The sequence below is a fragment of the Zootoca vivipara genome, chromosome 10 (assembly GCF_965207765.1).
Source record: "Zootoca vivipara chromosome 10, rZooViv2.hap1.1, whole genome shotgun sequence".
Lineage (NCBI taxonomy): Eukaryota > Metazoa > Chordata > Lepidosauria > Squamata > Lacertidae > Zootoca > Zootoca vivipara.
In genome coordinates, this window is record NC_142593.1 from 35748457 (window position 1) to 35772536 (window position 24080).

General features: G+C 44.3%; 2 protein-coding genes across 3 annotated transcripts in view; both read left to right on the plus strand.

Annotated features, from left to right (window-relative positions):
- TENT2 (terminal nucleotidyltransferase 2) overlaps nt 1-4938 on the plus strand; it is a 37647-nt gene extending 32709 nt beyond the window's left edge. Inside the window, exons 13-15 of the mRNA XM_035099790.3 lie at nt 409-500; nt 1705-1784; nt 3121-4938. Coding sequence (XP_034955681.2) covers nt 409-500; nt 1705-1784; nt 3121-3195 — 247 coding nt within the window. The 3' untranslated portion in view covers nt 3196-4938. The remainder of the gene's footprint in view (nt 1-408; nt 501-1704; nt 1785-3120) is intronic.
- A 999-nt stretch (nt 4939-5937) lies between these two features.
- CMYA5 (cardiomyopathy associated 5) overlaps nt 5938-24080 on the plus strand; it is a 53850-nt gene continuing 35707 nt past the window's right edge. The window contains exons 1-2 of one of the 2 annotated variants that reach the window (XM_035099997.3): nt 5938-6512; nt 15985-23683. In XM_035099997.3, coding sequence (XP_034955888.3) covers nt 6427-6512; nt 15985-23683 — 7785 coding nt within the window. In that variant the 5' untranslated portion in view covers nt 5938-6426. The remainder of the gene's footprint in view (nt 6513-15984; nt 23684-24080) is intronic. The other variant, XM_035099998.3, reaches the window with a different exon arrangement.

Sequence of the window (24080 nt, forward strand, 5' to 3'; positions counted from 1 at the left end):
TATTTATTCTTAAATGTATTGACAAGTTGGGATATAAGCCAAATGATGCTATAACATTTCTCTTTCCACTGACCTACATTTTTTTTCTTTTGGAACATTGCTAATGGGAGTCATTAGCAAAAATGGGGAATCCAAGATCTGAGGTCCAGTTTCTTATCTTCCAAATTTCTACCTGGTCCTATATATGTCTTCCCTGTGACCCTGATAACTTTAGACAAGCACAGCTTTTCCTGATTTCTGCCACCTGCATGGGCCACAACAGCCACAGTGGCATTCCTAGGTTATTTTCCATTCTTATGAGCTGCTTCAAAGTGATGTGCTTACTAAATAAATGAGGATCGTTACACAACAACTTTTTTTAAAAAACCAAATTGTAAAAGTTTATTACAATTGTTTCCCCTTTGCTAGTTGGAGCAGTCAAATGATTTCAGTTCGTGAAGCCAAGGCCATTCCAAGACCTGATGGTATTGAATGGAGAAACAAGTTCATTTGTGTAGAAGGTAAATTCTGAAGCTTTTTTTGTAACTTAACTGTTATACATATATAATATGTTGGAGTGAAGAGTGTTTTGCTGCAAGCTGAGAACATTTAAGTAGCACTGGGGCTTTTTAAATACAATGCCAATTTTTGGTTTGTTGCAAAGCATCCATTGCTATTTTGTCCAAGCAGGCTAATGAATGTTTTCTGCAAGTGGGGATTGGAAATTGCATATTGATGTTCAGAGGATGGGTGCATGGAAGCCCAAAGCTTGTTTTCATAAGTCAAAACTAGGGGTAGCCAATGTGGTGTTCTCCAAATGTTGTTGGGCTACAACTCAACTAGTGGAAGCTGATGGAAGTTGTAGTCCACAGCATATGGTGGCCACCATCTTGGCCACCCATGCTCTAAACTATAATTAGGCATTAAGTATGAACAGTCCCACTGCATAAAGATACAATTTTTAGCTTGTCAGTATGTCATTGTTCTTATTCAATTAACGCTTGTACCATTCTTACAAAGCCTCTCACTACTATTGTTGTTTTTACAAAGAGAGAATAAAAATAGAGACTGATTTATCCACAGAATCATTCCCTGCTGCATATTCAGTATTGTGACCCATGAGAAATATATTTCACCATAATTTAAGTACTCTATGAGTATTTCATACTTTTCATCTTGGAACAACCGTTACTCAATCCTCCGAAAGATAGCTTCCTTACCCATAGACCTCCTCAGATACTATGGGGTAAATGGGGCCCTTGAGTAGTTCTCCTACCCCGTGACACCTTGGCTGCAGAAAATATAGTAAATGTAAAATCACCATCCTATACAGTGGTACCTCTACTTACGAATTTAATGCGTTCCGAACACACATTTGTAAGTCGAAAAAATTTGTAAGTCGAATCCCATAGGAATGCATTGGGAGAAAAAATTCGTAAGTCGAAGCAACCCTATCTAAAAATTCGTAAGTAGAAAAAATCCTATCTAAACCGCATCCAAGATGGCGGACGGAGCTCCATTTGTAAGTAGAAAAATTTGTAAGTAGAGTTATTTGTAAGTAGAGGTACCACTGTACTTTCAAATAACTTTGTTGATTCCAGTGTAATTTTTCCTAAGTGGATAGTATTATGGCTGCTGCTTTAGAATAATAATAATAAAAACACACACCAAACAAACCCTAGTGAAAGCTACATCATTGGTAATGCTCTTTTTTAACCTTTCCAGAACCTTTTGATCGAACAAACACAGCTAGAGCGGTACATGAAAAACAGAAGTTTGACATTATCCTAGACGAATTTCGCAAGGTAAGAAAATGCACAACAGTCCAATAAAGCTTTACTAATAAAAGTGATTACATATTGAAGAAAATGCCCCCCCCCCAAAAAAAACACCTTGCGATCCAAGGCATATTTGTGCTTCTCTGATTTTTCTAAGCAATTAATCCTTGGCTTTCCTCCCCCCTCCATGGCTGAAATCCATAGAACGGTGCAACTATTTTTGTGCGCCCAAAGGGATTTTGGCCTTATGTTTTTCAAACAGCAACTTCCAAAGGCAAATGACTTTGAAATTGAGAGGACTTTCAAAGCAGGCAAATGTATGGCAAAAACATGGCAAATGGACCTGCTGTTCAAAGGAGGAAAATGCATCTCCTTAGGATTCTTGCCATACGACCTTTTTGTAGCCGGATCGCTGTAACTCGCATGCTATGACCTCGGTGATCAGATTACTGTCTTCAATGTGTTTCATACTTTGAAGCTAGTTTGACTTCTAAAATGAATTATCTGGGAACTTACATAGCTAATTCAAGCTATAATACATGTAAATCATGTTTTGAAACTGCTTGCAGGAGCAGGAAGCGGGCTCTGGCCAATGGAGGTGGGAGGGTCAGCCAGCCTGTCAGTCATCCAACATGACAACTTCTGGTTACTTGGGTCATGTGAAATAATAATAATAATAATAATAATAATAATAATAATAATAATAATTTATATGCCGTCTATCAGATGAGCTTGCCCCAGCCACTCTGGGCGGCTTCTAGCAAATTAATCATCAAACACAGTAAAACACGACACATTTAAAAACTTCCCTATACAGGGCTGCCTTCAGGTGTCTTCTAAAAGTCATAGTTGTTTATTTCCTTGACATCTGATGGGAGGGCGTTCCACAGAGCGGGCGCGACTACTGAGAAGGCCCTCTGCCTGGTTCCCTGTAACCTCGCTTCTCGCAATGAGGGAGCAGCCAGAAGGCCCTTGGAGCTGGATCTCAGTGTCCGGACTGAACGAGCAGTTCCATTTGCAAACTTTTGCAGCACAGCCAATCGCACCAGGGCTTGCTGTCACCACTAGTCAGCTGATCAGCACTGACAGCAAGTCTTGCTTGCCATGAAACCGTCAGAGTGCCCACTAAGACAGCTGTGTCTCTTCCCGCCCCACACTTGATGTCCATATGCTGTCCAGTGTGGGGTAGGTGGATGTGGTTTGAGGAAATGACCCTGCAACGATACGCTTTTCAAGAGAGTCGGAAATTCTTATGGCACACCCAACCCTTTGCACACTGTGCACCGTACTTACTTTGTGAATATTACTAATTTTGTTTTCTTTCTTTAGTATGTTCATTCTTGCATTTTGTTCTGTTTCATAGTCATGGCAGAGATTGAGAGACAGGCGGGACTTGAACTGTGTACTCCCTTTAAGAGCAACTCTACAGAAAAGATAATTGGCTTCCTTCTCCTTAAGTGGACCATTCTGAAATACACAAAAGACATTACTGAAACCCCAGGATGCAATTTTTTCCTCCCTTCCCACTGATCTTATTTTTAAAGAGGAGATTTTTTCTTTCAAAATTTTGTTAAGGAAACTTTTGTAAGAATTAAATACAACCTTCATGAAATGCATTAACAATTTGAAGACTGGCTTTCCCAGACATATTGAATCAGTGACCAATAAAGAGACTGCTGTAATACTAATTTTGCAAATCTGTTGGGAGTTTGATTTATTGTTAACTTACGTTGTAGTGGTTTGACTCAGCCACATGGACTATTGAAATGTAAAGATGAAATGTATTGCAGTCAGGCCATAACTTTAAAGTATAGCATACTGTGCACATTTCCTTACGAGAGAGAGTAGCTCCTGCTTTACAGCTGCAAAATGCAATATGCACTTTGGCTCTCCTTGGCTCTTTTCAGCTTTTAATAATCTTGTAATAAGAACAGCAACTTGTAAAGAAAAATAACTACTAAACCCTAAATGATGCTACTGATCTGGTCTAATTCTCAATGAGCTTGCAAATGTATTTGATTTGTGCTACTTTAGATTGTGTAAGACTGAATACTCCTCCATTAGAACAGAATTCCCTTCCACATTGAAAACCAGGTGCTGGGTGGGAGGAGGCCAGGTTAAAACCTTTCCTGACTTGCAGCTTCCTGTGTGGAAGGAAATGGAAGAGCCTGTTCAAGTTGTGAGCCCCCCACCTGCAGTCTGAAGTGGCACAACTCATGCAGCAGGTTTGCCACCTCTGCGAGAATTTCTGGGGATTGTATTCTTTACTGGAATTTTAAAGCAGCAGAATAACTTCAAGGCAGTTGAATCATCTGTTAGGCTTGCATAATGTGTGGCATGCTGAGCTGAATGCAGCCTGCCATCCATGTAGGGCAGCCCCTTGGGTTTGAAAAGCATTTTGTGTGTTTCCGGCCACCCTGGGGCTGCAAGATGTTGTCAGGCAGTTTGCCTGCCGTTAGGAATGACCAGTGGGCTCTGTGTTCCTACTTGATGTACAGGCACTGCAGGTAAGATTTTTATGGCAGACTGCTCTATGTTGCTTGATGCTCACCGCAGACTGAGGGTGGCGTTGAACATTACCGTGAAGCAGAGGGAAAGGAAACGCAAGGGAGAATTGTGCTTCCTCTTAACTGCACTTCCATTGTGATATATGGATCCTACAAAGATGGTACTGTGGCTTGTACAAACCCCTCCCCTGTTTCCTGCGCCACAACAGCAGTGTAAGGAAGCATACTTTCTTTCCACTTCCTCATACACCCATCCCACTGCTCTGTTGTAAATTGTGGAGCCGCCATGAGTTGAGCCCTCTCCTACCATTTTCTTTCCATATATATAAAGTAGTGACAACTGCAGAAAAATAGCTGCTATGATAAGCCAAGTTGTTGTTGTTTTAATTTGTTTCTATTTTTGTGTAAATATTTGTATGTTGGTCAGCTGCTATATAAATCAGGATTTAAGAAAACTTAAATTTTAACTCTCCCCCCCCCCCGAAGTATGGGACTTCTTTTAGATCTGCTGTTGCACAATTTGTGCCTCTTATATTTATTGCAGACCAATTCATATGTTAACAAATGTTTACTTTTCACTGATGTCAAACTTCCTTTCCCCCCTAAGTTGAATATTTTTATTGTGTCAAGTGGAATAAAGTTTCTGTATTGAAAATAAAGCTATCTTTTGTATATTTCACCTTTTTTCTTTCAATCCGCTTCTCGGCTCTTATTGTGTAGCCTGGTAGTATTGTGAAGAGTGCTTTATCAATCTCAGCGATGTTAAGAAATTTGGGTTTACACTTTTTAGTCTTGCACACTAGACTTACAGGGCTACCCTTAATATGATGGGCTAGAAGTGTGTTCTGGGACACAGTTTACATGTTGCTGCTACTGTTACACACACTCACAAACACCAGTTCCTTGGTGGCTGGGCTCCATGTTGCATTAATAGTGGGTTGCATGTGCCAATGGTGTGAATCACTCAGATCACCCCTCCCTCTCTCTCTGCCTCAGTGGGAGCCCTGCTTGAGTACTCATCAGGAGGAGGTGTTAGGTTGATAGACACAAGACAGAGGATTTTCAGCAATGATCCTAAGATAATGCACCTTTTAAAATGTGTCATTGGATTGCTTTTTTGCTTTTATATCGTGTTTTTATTTTGTAACTGCCCTGAGACCTTTGGGTATAGCGCGGTATAATTATAATTATAATTATAATTATAATTATAATTATACATTATTTGTACATCACCCTGGGAGGAGCTGATTATTACTTGTTTTTTTACAGCAGCTTATAAATCTACAGACTAACCAAAGTTGATAGCAAAAAGAAACCAGTTCTGCTGCCATGTGGTAAGCTCATATTTTCCCAGGCCTGATGGGAGACATTGGGGTTGATTTTGGGTCCTCCTGCATGCAAGGCCAAATGTTCTACTGCTAAGCTGAGGTCCTTCCGCCTCAGAACTGAGATGACTAAATGGGAAGGGTAAAGAGCGAATGAGCAAGCATGGATAGTGATGGACCTCATTCCGTTACTTGATTCCATGTGTGGACAGTAACATTTCACGAGAATCCTGTGCCCCTGTACTTTTATGTGTTTATGAGAGCGTGTGCTGCATATAGACAAGAGAGCACATGCGAAAAGTTCTTACATAACGCAAACTATAAATGGCAATTCATAGCTCACTGGGTGACCTTGAGCCCGTCAACGACTCTCAGCCTAACCTCCCTCACAGGCTTCTTGTGAGGATACAACAGGAAGGGAAAGATCATCTTGAACTCCTCAGAGAGAAAACATGTCTTGATCCAGAAGATAGAATGTGATAGTAGCCTCCTGAACTGACTGGATGCTGCAGGGCAAGACATCTATCTGCATTCAGAGCCACAGGTGGTTAGGCCTACCTGAACTCTGACCTGGGAAGCCATAGATAGATCAAGGTCACTAATTTGCAGGCCAGCCACACATTTGCTGGTCCTGGAAACAAGGTGGTGTTAGGACCCAGTGGCCAGTCCAAGGTGGCAGCAGCGGTTTGATGTTTCAACTTTCCGTCGTTCTATTTAAAGACTTTCCTGAGTCAGGAGAGCCGAGCTGCTGTGGATGACAGTTTGCTTCGGGCAACCCTGGAGAGTTTTGAGTAGAGTGGAATAAACACAGCTAAGGGAAGTGACCTGGGGGACAAAATGGAGACCGACTGCAACTATGAGTCTGACGGATCACCTGACGTCTCCATGGAAGATGAAGAGGAGGATGAATATGAGCCAAACAGGTACGATACCTTTCAAAAATGAGACTGCAGCCTACTTACAGGCTGTCAATAAGTTCTGAACAACTGAAACGGGGAGAAGTGCCTTTGTGCAAATGCAGTGCGGCATCAAAAAGGAGATGAAAGTTTTGAGGATGAGGGGGAGCTTTCTGATGATTCTGAATGCAGCTGGTTGTGATTCTGAAAGTGCCTGGCCTGTGTACAAAAGGCATTTTCTATTTAAAGATCCTGCGTTGTGCCAGTTGGATTGGCATCTCCTCCTGCTCCTTCCGAGCTGGCTCGTCACTGCATATCAATCTCCATTACTCTTCAGGGTGTGTGTGTCGAGTCCTTTTAATTTGTTCTTTTTAAAACGCTATAACCCACAGTGCAATGAGAGGTGGGGGAGAACTTTAATTCAAGAATCGATTGCTTGTGGTTGTGTGTGTGTGTGTGGAAATGAGTGGTGGTTGTGACTCAGTTTGAGTTTGGAGGCTACAGGCTGTTGGGTTTTCATGTACTTTAGGCATGGCTTGTTGCTTGGTTTGATAGCACAGGGCTCCTAAAAATGGGATGATTTCAGCTCTACACCCAATAGATGAATGGAAAGGGCACTCCAAAAGCAGTACCAGGTGTACATATATAGTTAAAGAAGATTCCTAGCCAAAAAAAATTACCATGACAGTTCCCAGTTCCTGGTTCAGGACTTTGTAGCAATAAGCCCATTTTGACTGCAAAACAAAAAACTCACACTGAAACCAGGGAGGTCTGACCTGCTGGGGGTGAAGGCTTGGTAGTATAGGGAGCCTTGTCTTGCTGCTTTGGCTCAAGATCTGATGTCGCTTGGTCATTGAATTGTCCTTTGCTCCTCTCCCTGGAGCCTTCCCCCTTGGAGACAGAGCCCTAGCCAGCATGCTGGCTGGGGGGAGGGGCTAGTAGATCACTGCCTTACCTGCACAACTGGTTTGCCCTACCTAGATTTAATAATAATAAAAATAATAGAAGATGATGATGATGACAAAAAGGGAAACTCCTAGCGGCAAAAAGTGGTTCCCCTCAAAGTTGTCATGCCACAGATTTGTTTGTTTATTTTATAAAATAATTGTAAAAACCCTCCAAGTGGTTTACAAAAAGACAAAACAATAAAATGGAGGAAAAATTCACAACCGTACTTTAAAACATACAAAATACCAAAACAGATTAAAATCACCTCAACTTTCTATGCATCTGGGAATCTTTTTAGCAGGCACCAACTGAAGGCCCCTGCTTGATCTGAATAGGTAGGGGGTTCCAAAGGGCAGGTGCTGCCACACTAAACAATCGAGTTCTTATAAAGGCAGAACAGGTATTATGCGGCGCCAATTTGGCCCACCTTCCCTCCTGAATAACATAAAGAGGAGTCTTGCTGGACCAGACCGAAGCCAAATCTTGTCCACCATTCTGTTTCCCATAACAGCTAACAGCCTATAAGAATCCCACAATCAGGGTCTGGGTATCATAACTCTGTCCTCCTCATGCTCCTCAGTGACTGTTCAGAGACATATTGCCGCTACTGGAGGTAGCATATAGGCATGGCGAATAACTATGGATAACCTTATCCTCTCGTTTTGTCTAATCCTCTTTAAAAACTGTCCACACTGGAGGCCACCACTATGTTTTGTGGTAGCAAATACCGTAGCTCATTTACGGCACTGTGCAAAGAATTGCCTGAGGATGAATTTGCAGCTCAGTTTTTATCTCCCGAAATTCCCCTGGGGCAAGGTAGATTTCATACTGGGGGTGCTTTCAGATGGACGTTTTATTGTGAATGGATCCTCTTGTAGCAAGTCCCCACATGATATCATTGGCATCGAAATGCCAGGCCATATTCCCCCAGCCATTAAATCTTCATTTACCCTTTCTGTAGGAAACCCATTAAGTTAAGGCTGGATACTTCTTTCGTTTTCTTTGATGGGGTCCCTATTTCTTCATGCTAGCCATTTAAATGGTAACAGTCCTTTGCGAGATGGTTTGCATTTCTAATTAAAGGGTATAAACTGCATTTCATCTGGGCCAAAGATAATTTGTTGACACGCAAAGCCTTTTGGGGTTGAATGGAGCTTACTCCCAGGCAGCTACGCATACAGTTGCAACCATCCTGATACTTATATGCATGATGCTTATATGTCCTGATGCTCTTTGGTGTGTGTGTACACAACTCTAATACAGTGGTACCTCAGGTTACAAACAGTTCGGGTTACAGACTCTGCTAACCCGGAAGTAGTACCTTGGGTTAAGAACTTTACCTCAGGATGAGAACTTTACCTCAGGATGAGAACAGAAATTGTGTGCCGGTGGCACGGCGGCAGTGGGAGGCCCCATTAGCTAAAGTGATACCTCAGGTTAAGAACGGTTTCAGGTTAAGAACAGACCTCCGGAACGAATTAAGTTCATAACCAGAGGTACCACTGTACAGTAATGGATCAATACAACTGCCTGCATTTGCAGACTTCCCTTAGCAGTGTGGTTATGGGAGCTGTCATGATCGGCTCCTGCGCCTCAGCATGTACCACTACGCCACTGATTAATATAGCAAGGATAAATGGCTTTGCATTACTTACACGTAGTTGAATTAGCCAAATGGATTCTCTGTGTGTGTTGCTTCTGAAGAAGAATGGGAATGTGATTAATGGAAATGACTAACGTGACTTGATAAATGTGTTGCCTGTCTCTGGGAACTCGCCCAAATGATCTCTTATGCTGTGCCCTGAAGTGAGGGTGGCTGTAGCGTTAGTGGTTTTTAAAAATGTAGCTGCAAATTCATCTTCAGCATGAGAGCAAGCTGGATTAGGGATGTGGGAGCAGAAAAGTGAAGTTGTCTTGCCCTTCCACTCTCAAGCACTCAAAGTGTACTTATGACCCAGTTGCGCCAGCTGCTGTGCTGAGGGCAGAACAACATTTTATGGAAAGCAGCTGCCAAGATCAGCGCTTCTAAAGCAATGATGTCAAAACACAAGTAAAAGGGTTTTTTTAATGCAGATTGCATAGTGGGGAAGAGAGGAGGAAATTACACTATATCCCCCACTAAAAGAGACCACAGGCACTCAAAACCACTGAAATTAAGAGCCCAAACCACTGAAGGTTTTTGCCTGGTGTCTAAAAAAAGACAGAGATGGTGCCAGGTAAAAATAAAGGTAAAGGTAAAGGACCCCTGGACGGTTAAGTCCAGTCAAAGGCGAGTATGGAGTTGTGGCGCTCATCTCACTTTCAGGCCGAGGGAGTCGACGTTTGTCCACAGACAGCTTTCCGGGTCATGTGGCCAGCATGACTAAACTGCTTCTGGCACAACGGAACACAACAACAGAAACCAGAGCGCACAGAAATGCTGTTTACCTTCCCACCTCAGCGGTACCTATTTATCTACCGTGTTTCCCACATTTTAAGACACCGTCTTATTGCTTTTTTCTCTCAAAAAACCACGGGGTGGCTTATTTTTGGTGGCATGTCTTATTTTTTTACGGTATTACGGTTTTTACAGCACCTTCAGGTCTTCTTGGCCGGGCCAGGCTGCTGGCTCGGGGCACTGCGCGCCATGCTGCTGGGCTGTCTGAGCGCTGCTGGGCGCTTTGAGCAGCTGGGCGCTCCGCGCGCTCCAGCAACCATTTCTGGGCGGCGGGGCGGCGGTGGCCGGGTGGAGGCGAGGCCGCTGGCTCTGGCGCTCAGCTCTGGGGCTGCTGGGCGCTCCGCGCGCTCCAGCAGCCGTTTCCGGGCGGCGGGATGGCGGCGGCCGGGTGGAGGCGAGGCCGCTGGCTCTGGCGCTCAGCTCCGGGTTGCTGGGCGCTCTGCACGGTCCAGCAGCCGTTTCCGGGGGGCGGGGCGGCGGCAGCCGGGTGCAGGCGAGGCCGCTGGCTCCGGCGCTGCTGGGCGCTCCGCGCGCTCCAGCAGCCGGTTCCGGGCGGCGGGGCGGCGGCAGCCGGGTGCAGGCGAGGCCGCTGGCTCCGGCGCTGCTGGGCGCTCCGTGCGCTCCAGCAGCCGGTTCCGGGCGGCGGAACAGCAGGTCTTCTCCGGGCGGCGGAACAGCAGGTCTCCTCCGGGCGGCGGAACAGCAGGTGCGGGTGGAGGACGCTGAAGGCGACGCGGCTATTGGTGGCTCGTGCGCTCCGCGGGGGGAAGGGAGCGCACGCCGCCTGGCCAGCCGCGTCTTGTTACTGGCGGGTTGGTAGGCCTCCTCGGCCGGTCCAAGCAGAGACCCGACTGCTGGCTCGGCGCTCTGCCTGGCACTGCTGCGCGCTGCGAGCGCTCGGTGCTGCAGCAGCCGCCGGGAGGCTTTAGAGTAAATGCCCTGAGCAGCATGAATTAATGCTACTGGCAATCAAGCAAGGGAGGGGAACTTTTTTTGGCTTGACAGACCCGATCGTTCTTCCCACCCCACACAGTTTGCAAAGCAACAGAGGCCCGGCCGCTGGCTCAGCACTCCGCCCGCACTGCTGCAGGCATGGAGATACACTATGTCTTATTTTCGGGGTATGTCTTATCTTTCGCAAATGCTTAAAATTGCTGCCCTGGCTTACTTTATGACTACGTATTAAAAAGGGGGAAACACGGTATTTGCACTGGCATGCTTTCGAACTGCTAAGTTGGGGACAGCATCCCACAAGCATCCCACAAGCAGGGAGCCACCACAGAAAGGGCCCATTCTCTTGTTATCACACTCTGGGTCTCTAGTGGAGGGGCCACATGGAAAAGGGCCTTAGATGACAATTGCAGGGTCCAGTTTGGTTCACGTGGGGAGAGGTGATCTTTGAGGTATTGAGGCCCTGAGCTGCATGAGGCTTTATACAGTGGTACCTCTACTTACGAATAACTCTACTTACGAATGGAGCTCCGTCCGCCATCTTGGATGCGGTTTAGATAGGATTTTTTCTACTTACAAATTTTTAGATAGGGTTGCTTCGACTTACAAATTTTTTTCTCCCAATGCATTCCTATGGGATTCGGCTTGCATTTTTTTCCGACTTACGAATGTGCGTTCGGAACACATTAAATTCGTAAGTAGAGGTACCACTGTATGTCATAAACAGCACTTTGAATTCAGCCTGGGCACCAAATTGGTAACCAGTGCAGTCATGCCAGAATTGGTGTTATATGTTCGGGTTATCCTTCCCCAGTCAATAATCTGGCCACTGAATTCTGCACCAGTTGCAGCTTCCAAACCATCTTCAAAGGCAGCCCCACATACAACATATTGCAGTAATCCAACCAGAGGTTACCAGAGCATAGACTGCAGATGCTAGGCTATCCCTATCCAGATAGGGGCACAGCTGGGGCACCAGGCAAAGCTGATGGAGAAGACACTCAGTGTCACCAAGGCTATATGAGTCTTAAGCTACAGGAATGGATCTAGAAGTACCACCAGGCTAGGTGCCCCCTCCAATAGAATCCACAGGAGACTTTGGCTGTCACATAATGCTGCCAATCTGTAGCAAAAAGCATCCAGAAAGTCAAGGTCAAGTCAAGGTTAGGTGCAAGAGGTCAGATCCAGGGTGAAATGTAATCTGGGTGCAACTGAGGAGATGTGCTAGAAATTCACTTCCCAAGATGTAGTGCTGGCTGCCAGCATGGATGGCTTTAAAAAGAAATTCATGGAGGATAAGGCTACACGTGGCTACTTACCACAACGGCTTTGCTCTGCTTTCACGGTAGGAGGCAGTAAGACTGCAGTTGCTGGGAATTGGGGAGAGCACTGTTGCTTTCAGATCCTTCTTGCAAGCTTCCCATAGGGATCTGACTGGTCACTGTGAGAACAGGATGCTGGACTAGATGGGCCATTGGCCTGATCCATCAGGCTCTTCTTATGTTCTGATGCTAAGTGGATTTGGCACACTTGAACAACAAATCACCTCCCCAAATAAATCTAACTTTCTTGCACTAAGGAAAGAGAGAGGAAAATGCACTGGAAAGCATGGCATAACAGTTGTGTTATAACCTCCCTGCCAGCAGATCATCATGAATTCTCAATAAACCTTGGATGCCGTATAACCTTCCTACAAACTTGATGCAAACAAATCAGGACGAATACTTAACAAACAAGTGACCCTAAAGTTCTCTGGTTTCCATACAGTATGTAGCTCAGCCACTGGCTTGGATGCAGTTCTGATTTTGAAGGAAATTGCTCAACTGAATTGGTGGGACTTGACTGTCTGCCAGAGCCAAAGCTGACCGGCCTCATATCATCCTACGCTGGGAGGTTTGCTTCATTCAAAATAAAACACAGAAGACGTGTCAGTGAGGCATGAGACACTGATTGATTGCAGCAGGTCTGGGCAATCTGTTCGGCAGTGAGCACTGCATTAAAAAGTGTGAAGATTTGCTGCTATTGCTGTACCTGGTCAATATTTCTTCTAGTTAAAAGCAATAACTCTTATCCTAGTACATATTGCAGGGATAGGAGAGAGGCAGTGGACAAGGAGCCAGGAGACTTCTGTGTATAATGCAGCAGAAATACTGTTCCTGTCAACATATTTGTTTAGGAATTCTCTCTCACCTTTCTTTCTCCGCTGTTTAAATTTAAGAGTCTAAAACAGATCCAAAACAATGGTTTGTCTCTATTCAAGCAACAAGAACCTGGTTTCTAGTTGGGTTAACATTTTCCCATAGCTTTCATGTTTTAACTGAAACACCTTAGATTAATGTAGGTAGGTATCCAACTCTGAAAGGCAAGTATTCTGGCCATGTGGCCTACTTTACAGAGGACACTTCTCTCTTTGAAGGAGTCCTCTGTCTGAAGGGTTGTCCAGTTTAAAGATGAGGAACCACAAAAAGGGAGAGCAGGGACTTTGAAGTTGCCCATTAACTTTTAGTGCCTTGATATCAGAGTGAGCAGGCACATAGACATAATAATAATAATAATAATAATAATAATAATAATATAATGTATTATTTATACCCTGCCCACCTGGCTGGGTTTCCCCAGCCACTCTGGGCGGATTCCAACCGAATATTAAAAACAGTACAGCATCAAACATTAAAAATTCCCTAAACAGGGCCGCCTTCAGTTGTCTTCTAAAAGTAAAATAGTTGCTTATTGCCTTGACATCTGCCTTGACACTATGGTGAGAGGTACTATATTTCTATTGAAAAACACATCTTTGCACCCTTCTGATTTGAAATCTGCCACCGAGTGTCTAACATTCCAAAATATTTAAAAGGTTCTGTTAGTGCATCTCCAAGGGTTTTGGATGAAATGGGCTATTCCTTCCAGTCTGATGTTCAAACTGGCTTCAACACAGAAACATATATACATACATGATTTTATTAGTAAGCTGCTTTTTTCAAAGTTCAAACCATGCTCAAGGTGGCTTACAACATGAAAAACACACGTAACTACAACATAACAAAAGTAGTCATAAGCAATAAATAAAACATTAAAAAATACAAAGCCATACTAAACAATTGGTTAGTGGACTACAGGGTACAGCAAGGTTCTGGCTGGTCTGCCATGGTGTTAAATATGTTGTTGTTGTTGTTTAGTCGTTTAGTCGTGTCCGACTCTTCGTGACCCCATGGACCATAGCACGCCAGGCACTCCTGTCTTGCACTGCCTCCCGCAGTTTGGTCAAACTCATGTTCGTAGCTTCGAGAACACTGTCCAACCATCTTGTCCTCTGTCGTCCCCTTCTCCTAGTGCCCTCAATCTTTCCCAACATCAGGGTCTTTTCCAAGGATTCTTCTCTTCTCATGAGTGTTAAATATATATCTATATAAAACTGCTGAGCGAGGTATCAAGAGACATGGGTTGCAGAGTCATCAGTATGCCGATAACAAACGCTTTTGCTCATTTTCATCTGATGCTGGGGGAGGCAGTAGAAAGCCTGTTTGATAGCTGTGAAGGTCTGTAGGTAGAAGAAGCTGTAATATAATCCTGGCAAAGCAGGAGTATGTTGGTAGAGGGAACATCTCATTCAGGTTTGGGTTTACAGTCTGCCTTTGAAAGGGTTGCCCTCCTCCTGAAAGGCCAAGTACATTGTGACCAGTGGTGTAGGAAGGGGTGGGTGGTGGGTGCGGACCGCCCTGGGTGTCATCACCGAGGGGGGGTGACAAAATGGCAAAAAAACATGTATGTTAAAAATGCGGCTGGGCACAAACAGGTCCGCCCACAGTGGACTCCTTCATCAGAGCCTGGCTCCACACCAGAAGGTGCTGTGCCTTGGCTGTAGCGCTTGTGCCTGGCGCAGTTCTGCCCTGCGCCAGGGGAGAAGAGCAGGCGAGGGGATGGCAGTGCTGCTGCCCACGTTCCACACCTCACGCCAGGCACCAGCAGCTCTTCTGACCTAGCGGTAGAGAGAGCAGCCCTCCTCAGCCGTGGCGAGGCGCACCCAGCCACAGGAGCTCTATTGCCGGGTCAGGTGGCAGAGAGCAGAATGGTCAGTGGCAATGCTACTGCCCACCCTCCTTGGCGTTGGCACCTCGCGCCCAGCTGAAGTAGCTCCGTTGCCGTGTCATGTCTGATCCAGTATCGGAGAGCAGGGGGAGAGTGAACAGCAGGGGGAGAGTGAACAGCAGGGGGAGAGTGAACAGCAACTGTGGTGCGTGGGAGGGCACCCGGCACACTTCACCCTTCTCGGGGACACGCCCCATGTGCCCGCTCTGGGCAGCACGGGCATAAGCGCCGTCGCTGTCCATGACCCAACAACCCTATTGGATGTGCAAGGGGTGCCTTTTTCAACTTTGCTAATAACCCTCAGGGTCCCTTCCAACTCTATACAGTTCTATGAAAATCAGTCCTTACACCAACCATTCAGGCCCTAGTGAGTCTCAGATTGGACTACTATAACATGCTCTATTTTGGGCTGCTCTTCAAAGGTGCTCCAAAATTTCAACTACTACACTGGCTGCCAGTGTCAGTTTCTTTCCCTATGTTCTTCCCCACATTCTCTGATAATTATCTGAGGCCCTAGTCCGAATCCCTTGATCTTACAAGACACAGCTGATGGAAATCTGACCAGGGCATTCTCTTGTGGAGTGTATTGACAAACGAGGTGCATGAGCCTCTGTCACTTTATGGCTTCAGGCAGCATCTATTCCAAAGGGCCTGCTGGATCAGGCCAATGGCCCATCTAGTCCAGCATCCTCTTCTTACACCTGAATGCCTGTGGGAAACCCTGATTGACAGCTGATTGTCTGATGCTTGGCTTTGCTGGAATTGTTGTTGTGGTTTTGTGGTTTTTATTTTTTTATTATGAGGGTTTAATTAGAGGATTTAAAAATAACACATTGCTGTTGCATTATAACTTGTTAGCTGCCTTGCATTCCTTAGAAAGTAGGCAGGGTGTAGGTTTTTTATTATTGAATAAATAAAAATTCTTTTTCATGAGATCACACTTAACAGTCAGTGCTATAACGTGCTGTAATAGAAAATAATAATAATAAACTTGTAATTGATATATTTTAATCTTCTGCGATTGTGTTTTAAATAATAATAAGGTTATAGTTTCTTAAAATCTGTTGTTTTTTTTAGCAGTTTAAAAAGCCTTAACCAGCATGAAGAGGTAAAATCAGATGCCATGGATGCTATTCATAGTGAAGATAGTGCACAGACCTGGGAGACAAGTTCAAGTAGATGTTCCACATCCCAAGCCTCAGAAACTAGTGCTACATCTGGTGTTTATAGTATGGAAAACTCCTACGTGGAAGGTCCTCCAGGGAAATCTATATCCTTGATGGATGGAGGAAAGATGGTACAGAAAAGAACAAGGAACTCGCCATATCAGGTGCCCCTGTTTCCAAATGAGAAAATGGGCCCACACAATGAAAAATGTGGCTTTTCTGGAAGGCCAACAGAAGCAAAAGCTTTGGAAAGAGAATTAGATCCTGCTGATCCACAGCCATGGACCCTTCAAGTGCAACCTTCAAAGATAAAAAACTATTTGGTACAAATTACACAGGAAGTGGTGGATCCACTGCCAGAAGAAAAAGAAAATGTTTTCATGAAAAAGGCAGAGCTGCCCCTCGAAGGAACGGTAAGAGCTAAGATTCAGCTACTCACTGCAGCATTGGAAGAAAGAAATAAAAAGATTTTCCGGCGAGTGAACAATATAGATTTGCCTCCGCCTACGGTTGTTGTAATCAGGAAGCCAAGAGAACCACCCAAAAAATTCACCAGGCAAGCCATGTTCCAGGCATCTTTAAAGCATCTTGAACAACAAGCCACCATTAAGAATGACCAGAAGGAAATCCTACATCTCAAGCGTATGCAGACAATGCTTGCAAAGTCTGTTCCCCGTAACAGAGATGAGGAGCGAGTGCGGCGATCTTTTCTGCCTGAATCTCTGGATAAGGCTTCCAAAATGGTACCACCAACTTCACCGCTCTGTCCTGACAAAGCAAAGAAGCTGGACACTGAATCACATCCCCCTGCCACGCGAATGACAGCCCCAGAACAGGCAAGGTTTGCTTCACCAGATCGTCATGAAAGATTGGAGAAAAGGGGAAAACAATCTCAGCTTTCTAATACTGCAAATACTGTGTCAGAAAAGTTGCCCAGCCTCCTTGTTGAAACAGAGGAAGAGGAGGAGGCAGCAGAGGAAATACAGCCTCCTCCAATTGTTTCTACCAAACCCTTTTCCCAGCCTGCTACCGGTAATGAAGCAGAGAATCAGGATGACTCAACTTTCTCTAAGCTATCAGAATCTGCACCTCAGGATGTGCAGTACCCAAATAGTATTGCTGCTGAGCAGTATGAGTCCCAAGATTCTCTTTTTCCTGAAATCAGAAACCCAGATATTGGCTTACCAATCCCATCACAATTTGAGATCAAAGATTCAGGCTTGTTGCATTCTGCTGAAGAGGCAGGGAGGCAAGACGTCCTTATTTGCTCACCTGAACTCGCAGAGCCTGTGCCTGAGCAGGCAAAATCACCTCCTCCAGTTAGTGAAAGAGAAACGCAAGAAAAGAAACAGCTGGAGGCGGAATATTCAAAGAAAGAAGAGGCGCAGGAGCAATCAACCCCACTTTTGCAAGCAGAGCCGGCACATTTGACGTATTCGTTGAAAGAATGGGAAGTTGGGGAAGCTGAAACGGCACCCAATTTATCTTCTGCAGCTAGCAGAATAGAAACACAGGAATCTCAGAGTGATTCCTGTGAAGTTGCAGAGGAACATATTGGACTTTCACAGCCCACACACTTCATGGGTGAAGCCAAGAAAAGAGAAAAAGAGCACCTGGAACCAGATTTGGCCAAGGAAGCTGTTGAGACACAGGTATTTGTGACTGCATCACTACAGCCAGAACAGTCAGATGCACAGCACGCAAGTGAAATTAAAAATCAGACAGCACAGCCAGGATCTCAGTGGCTGGAGTCTTCACTCCCTATTCCTGAAGCACAGAGAGAGGAAATCCAGCAACACTCTCTAGCATGTGCACAGTCAGAAAGCGAACATCCAGTCATCTCTGAACCTATAAAGGCAACACAGGGATTTGAACTCTTGGAGACACTGCATCTCAAAGGTAAAGAAGTCAGTGCAAACTCTCCTGCTGAAGCACTCGACTCTTCAGAGCAACTGTCATCTGTTTCATCTGCTGAGAAGGTCGAAATGCTGGAGACTCAGCAGCCTTTACTAGAAACTGTAACACTGTTTTCAGAGCAGCTATGCTCTGTTTTATCCTACCCAACAGAGAAAATGGAGAAAAAAGACAGCCTGCCTTGTTCTCCCGAGACAGCTGCTGAAATAGCAGAAGCATCACTTCCCACTGCTACCTTCCAAACGGCTGAAGTAACAAAAGTAGAAGTTCATCCCTTGTCTCCCACAGAAGTTCCATCAGAAGAATCAGTGTCTATTTCAAGAGAGCCGGATGTTGCCATAGATAGGAAAACAACTCAGCTGGTTTCGCCTATATCTGTAGAACCTCCAAGTGAAGCATCTGTTCTTCTACCCCAAGAAGCAGCAAAAGAAGAAAACCAGCAAAGGCCACCTTCAGATGCAAAGCTGACTTCTGAGGACCAAGATGAGGAAGGCCAGCAAGATGGTTGGTTTCCTTTATTTGCAACCACACAGTTTGAACCAGGACATTTAACTGAATGTGAATCAACAATCCAGAGCATTGAACAGGATTCCTCTGCATCGTTTCTGTTAGAAGAAGCAACTGCACTGCATTCTGTTGATGATGCGGATAAGAAAGAGAGGCATCCTGACAAATCCATCACTGAGCCTTCACTTCATCCTGTATTCATGCCAGAAAAACAAGGGAGGACGGAGTCAGAGATTGAGCAAACGACTCATCAGTTATCACATACAGTTCTTCCAATGGAATCAAGTAAACTGCAGTCAGTGGAGGAAATGGGGGTCAATGAGATCAAGCCTCATTTATCTGCAACTGGACAAGTTTTATCCCAGTCAGTTTATTTGACAGAACCACAGGAAGACCAGTGTGTTGCTGCAGCAGCAGCAGCCGCCGCCCTTGAATCTGGTTCTTTAAGTATACCATACACGGAGGCTGAAGTAGAGAAATGCGACACTACAGAACCAGTATCAAAAGAGGTGACATATCAGGCTATTCAGGCTGTCACTGCAGAAATGGAACAAGGCTATCTGAAAGTGTCACACATCGTATCTGAATCAGAAAAACATTTTGGGGCACCTTTCCCAGCTCAGAACAACACAGAGGAAGGAAACCTTCAGTCACACAAGTTTGTGTCTCCAGAATCAGAAGATGAACACTTCATCTCATCAGAAAGAGAAGAATCTGAATTTTATCCACTCTTAACTCCAACACCTGAATTGGGATATCCTATTGCTGGTTCAGAAACACAGGAGAGCCAAAGCTATTTATCTGATGCATTAAATGAGGCATTAAATGCATTAAATGAGCAGCCAAGCTATTCTTCCTCAGTTCTTGAGGATAAAGCCAAGATAGAAGAAAACCAAACTCCCTTTCCTGAAACTCCAAAAATGGCGCCAGATGAGTCACTGTCCTTTGCAGCCTTCCTCATTAGTGAAGCCAAGCAAGAGCCGCTTGTGTCACCTGTGGACACAAAGATGACACCAAAAGAATCAAATTCCACCCCAGAAGATTTTGTTTCTGAGGAAGTAAAGGAAATAGCCCCTCCTTCCTCACCTTTATCCTCAGAACAACTTTCTAAGGAAGTAATTTCATCATATGCTGCTGCTGAAGAAGAGAACCAAGATCAGTCTCATTCACTTCTGAGGGAAGAGTCAAAACATCTGGATGCTGGAGGAGCAGATGTGCAAGGCAGTCAGTCTCATTTGCTTGTTGCAGCACAGCCTGAAGCAAGGAGCCAGGACATTGAGCTGTATTGCCCCCAAACAGCAGAATCAGAGCTAGAAGATTTGACCTTGCTGAATTCTACTGAAGAGATCCAGAAGCAAGAAATTCCCCTATATTCACCATCTGTACATGAAGAAGTATTGCATCACAAGGAAGAAAGAGAAAACCAAGGACCAGTAATTTTGGGCACTGAACAGACTAAGGAGGAAGATGCTCCTCTAAAGTCACCTGTCCTGCCACAGGAGTTGGAACACCTACATTCACTGCAGTCAGTAAAAGAACCCCAGATGGAAAGGGCTGAGACTTACTCTTCTGCAGCTGTTCAAGATTCATTGCAGCTTCTTGGTGAGACAGGATCACAGGAAGGTCAGGGCTACTTTTATAAAACTGCAGAAGTGGATTCTGGAGTTTCTAAGTTATCAGAGCTGACGGTTGCAGGAATGGAGCAAGAAATCCAGGTACCAAAGACTGACGCTGTCAGGTTAGAGCGCAAACAGTCTGCTTTGTCAGCACAGCAAAATGAGAAAGTCCAGCATCCACTGGTTACTGCATCACTGGATCTGGAACATTTAGGCTCATCTTATTCCACAGAAACACAGTTCCCAGGAGAGCCACTACCAGATGCATCTCTTCTCACTGAGAAAGCAGAGGAGCAGGATTTTCTTTCACAACCAGTGTCAGTCTCACCATCATCTGTATTGGATCAATCCAGCTCTGCTTCACTGGATCTAATTGCAGAGGTTGAGGAACAAGAGGCCAAGCACCCTCCCGAAGTAGCTAACGTGATGCCAGAAGAACCCTTGTCTTTTGCAGCCTTCCTCCTTGCTGAGGCAAAGGAAATACATACCTCTTTGACCTCAGAAAAAGAGAATCTAGACAGTCAGCCTCCTCTCAAGGAAGCTGATTTGTTAATAGCAAGATCAGAAAGCATTTCAACTAGCCCCCCCGAGACAAATGTAACTATTAAGGAAGTAACTGAGCTTCCTCCAACACGTTTTGAAGTGGAACAGTTTGTTAGTAAACCTGAAGCAGATTTTACTTACCGAGATGAAAGGGAAAATATTTCTGAGACTCCTACGTTACCTAATTTAATTCCAAATGAGCCTTCTGATGCTGTAATGCCAGAGCCCATAAATGATATTTTAACACACAACTTGCATTCATCACATATGACTGACAACAAGACAATACTAATTAGCGCTGAAGACTTTTCAAAAACAGAAGAAATCAAGTCTTTGCCTAGTGCAGAGATAACTTTGAAAGAGCCTGAAAAGGAATTAAAAGATCACAAGAAACTGAGGGAGGAAGCCATACCTGCTGTTGAACTTGGTCAAGGAAAAGAGATTTCTGAAGGTAACGGGGTAGTGAATATTCATGCTGCTCCACTCAATTCTTCAGCTGATAAAGAAGAAGAGAAGCATATGCCAGAGAGATTTGAATACCTGGAAACAGCTGCATTGCAGAAAAGAAAACCGTTCCGTGATGCTGGAGATATGGCTGTTGACCAGGAACTTTCAAGGTGCAAAATAAGTGTAAAAACGTCAGAAGGCATAGATGAGGACAATCATGAAAATAAAGAAATCAAATCAAATGAACTTGTAAAGGAAAAGGGGGTCCAGGAAAGTGTAGAAATGAAAAGGGAAGTTTCTATTGTTCAAGAAAGCAATGAAGATGGTGGTGTAAATGATAACAGTATAGATCACATTGAAAAGCATACTGTCGTTGATGAGACCGGCTTCATCCAGACAGGAAAGGAACAATCTTTTAAGGAAGTACAGAGGCAATTTGAAGTTAACATAGAAAATTCTGCAACACTTCCAACTGTAGGTACAAAAAATATTTCAGAGTTTTCTTCGCTAGAAAGAGACTTGGATGAAGGTTTCAATAGAATGGCCAAGAAGGGTCAAGAAGACCCTTCAACAATATTAATCAAAGGTGAAATAATTGATACTGTTAGGGGAAAGGATGAAAACACAGAGGATAAGCTTAACGTAGCAGGTGAACCCCTATTTATCACACAAAAAGATGTGCTAGCTCAATCTCCATTAATTTCTTTACCTGCCACTGAAGTCAATCCTGAGCTTCTTGAGGTGCCACCTACTTTGGCATTTTTATATAAAGATCTCTATGAAGAAGCTGTGGAAAAACCTAAGGAAGATAGCCATAAATATCCATCAAATGAAGAGACTGAGAATCCTGACGTATCCTTTCACATCAGAGGCCCTACTCGAGAGGATGGTACCGGAATGTGCTTTGAAAGGGATGTTTCTAAAGATGACACTCCAACTTTGGAAGAATCCCAGGAGAAACAAGTTCTAAAAGATAAAACTATTAACGAACAAGCTTTAACCCTACAAAGAGTTTCAAAATGTGCAGATGAACCAAGTGAAAAGAAGCCTCAGTCTCTTCACATTCTAACTGAAGCACATGCTGAAACGGAGGTCTCGTCACCAAGGGGAATGGGGGAACGATTGGATGATGCATTGGTAGATAGACCAGCTGAGATCATGAGTGACATAAAAGTTGGAAATGGTCAGCCCACAAATGAAATTCTTTTGGGAAGTGAGCTCTTTGGTTCAGATGTAAGTAATGAGGAACTCGGTCAGAGAAGAAAAGAGGAATCCTTGGGCTTTGAAAGGGATGTATCTAAAGCTGATGGTCCAAATTTGGAAGAATCCCAGAAGGAACAGGTTCTAAAAGACGAGCCTAGGACTATAAAAGCCTTAAATCAAGCAAGAGTTTCAAAAGGTGAATATGAATCAGATGACAAGGAGCCTCAGCCTGTTTACATTCTAGCTGAAACACATGTGGAAACAGAGGACGTGTCTCCAAAGGGAATTTTGGAGGGTTTGAATGATGGATTGATAGACAGGCCAGTTGAGATCATGGGTGACATAAAAGTTGAAACTTGCCAGCCCACACATGCAGTTCCTTTTGGAAGTGGGCTCTTTGGTTCAGGTGCAAGTAATGATGACAGCAGTCAAAGAAGTGCAGAAGAATCCTTGCCTGAAGAAACAGGCCAAGCATTACCAGAAGAAACGAGCGATGAGGAGTCTTGTCCAATACTTGATTATGCAGCAAGTGTCTTTGAAAATGCAACATCTGTGCGAGATGAATCAGAGGAAGTTGCTTGTTTTGCAATTGGCCGAAACCAGCAATCTGAAATAACAGATGCTCATGAAATGGATAATGTGGTTGTACCAAAACCTGATGAAGAAAGCAGCCAATCTCATGCAGCATCCCACCACCATGTTAGCCCTCCCTGGCAAAGTGAGGGACAACCAGAAGACCAGTTAATAGCACAGGATACACAACCTTTAGACCATAAACATATTCTCTGTAGGGACACTGAGGGACAAACATCTGAAAAAAGAGTTGGAGAAAATATTGTGGGTGATTTAACGGAGTCCAACAGAGAAGCAGCATACCAACCACCACCTGAAGCAATATCCGACAAGCCTTTTGGGGAACTGGACTACTCTCTGTTGTCACATGATTTTGATACCTATCCATTATATTCAATTAAAGAGGAAGAGTCCAGTGACATTGATGAAGATCTAGCTGAGCTCATGGACTACGAAGTGGTTAGCCGAGATGATGTCTTTGAGGAAGAAACATCATCAGAAGTGGTTCATGAAGAGCTGCTGTTTGATGACAGAAAATCCTCAGACCGCATTAGTGATAGTTATGAATTTGTGAATGAAAGAGAGGCAAATACGTACGCTGAGGGAGAAGAATTTCAATTGATGGGTCTCGACAAGCTACCAAGAAATGTTCCAGAAACTGAAGTCCTACAGAAAGAATCAGATCATGAACCGTTAGATAGTTATTGCCGCCAGTGTAAATGTCCCATCTCTGCTGAGGACAAGCTTTCTGGGGAGCATAAAGAGCACACTGTGACAAACCTGGACACAGCTGTGACTGAATTAAAGGTAAGCAATTAACATTTTTTGAATTACAGCCCTGTGTTCTCATTGAAACTGATGCTTAACTGGGGGTGCTTCACTGAACGATGTAAGATACATTGCAGGATCAGGCAAGCCAATAAAGGTTAGTGACCTAATATAGGCAGGTTGCATTTGGTAACATCCAATGTTAGTCATAAACAGGCTAAGATTAAGGCCATTGATTTTCAATGGATCTACTTTGATTATGACCAACATTGGATATCACCCATCGTGTTTAATTTGTCTCACAGTTGTCTCTGAGGAAGAGCAATTCTGCTTGGAAACACACCAGGCGCAACAGCATTAATGAAAGTGTTTTCACAATTAAACTATATTCTTAGCCCCTTGTGTGGGAGGGGTCACCTCTTTTTTTCTGGCTGGA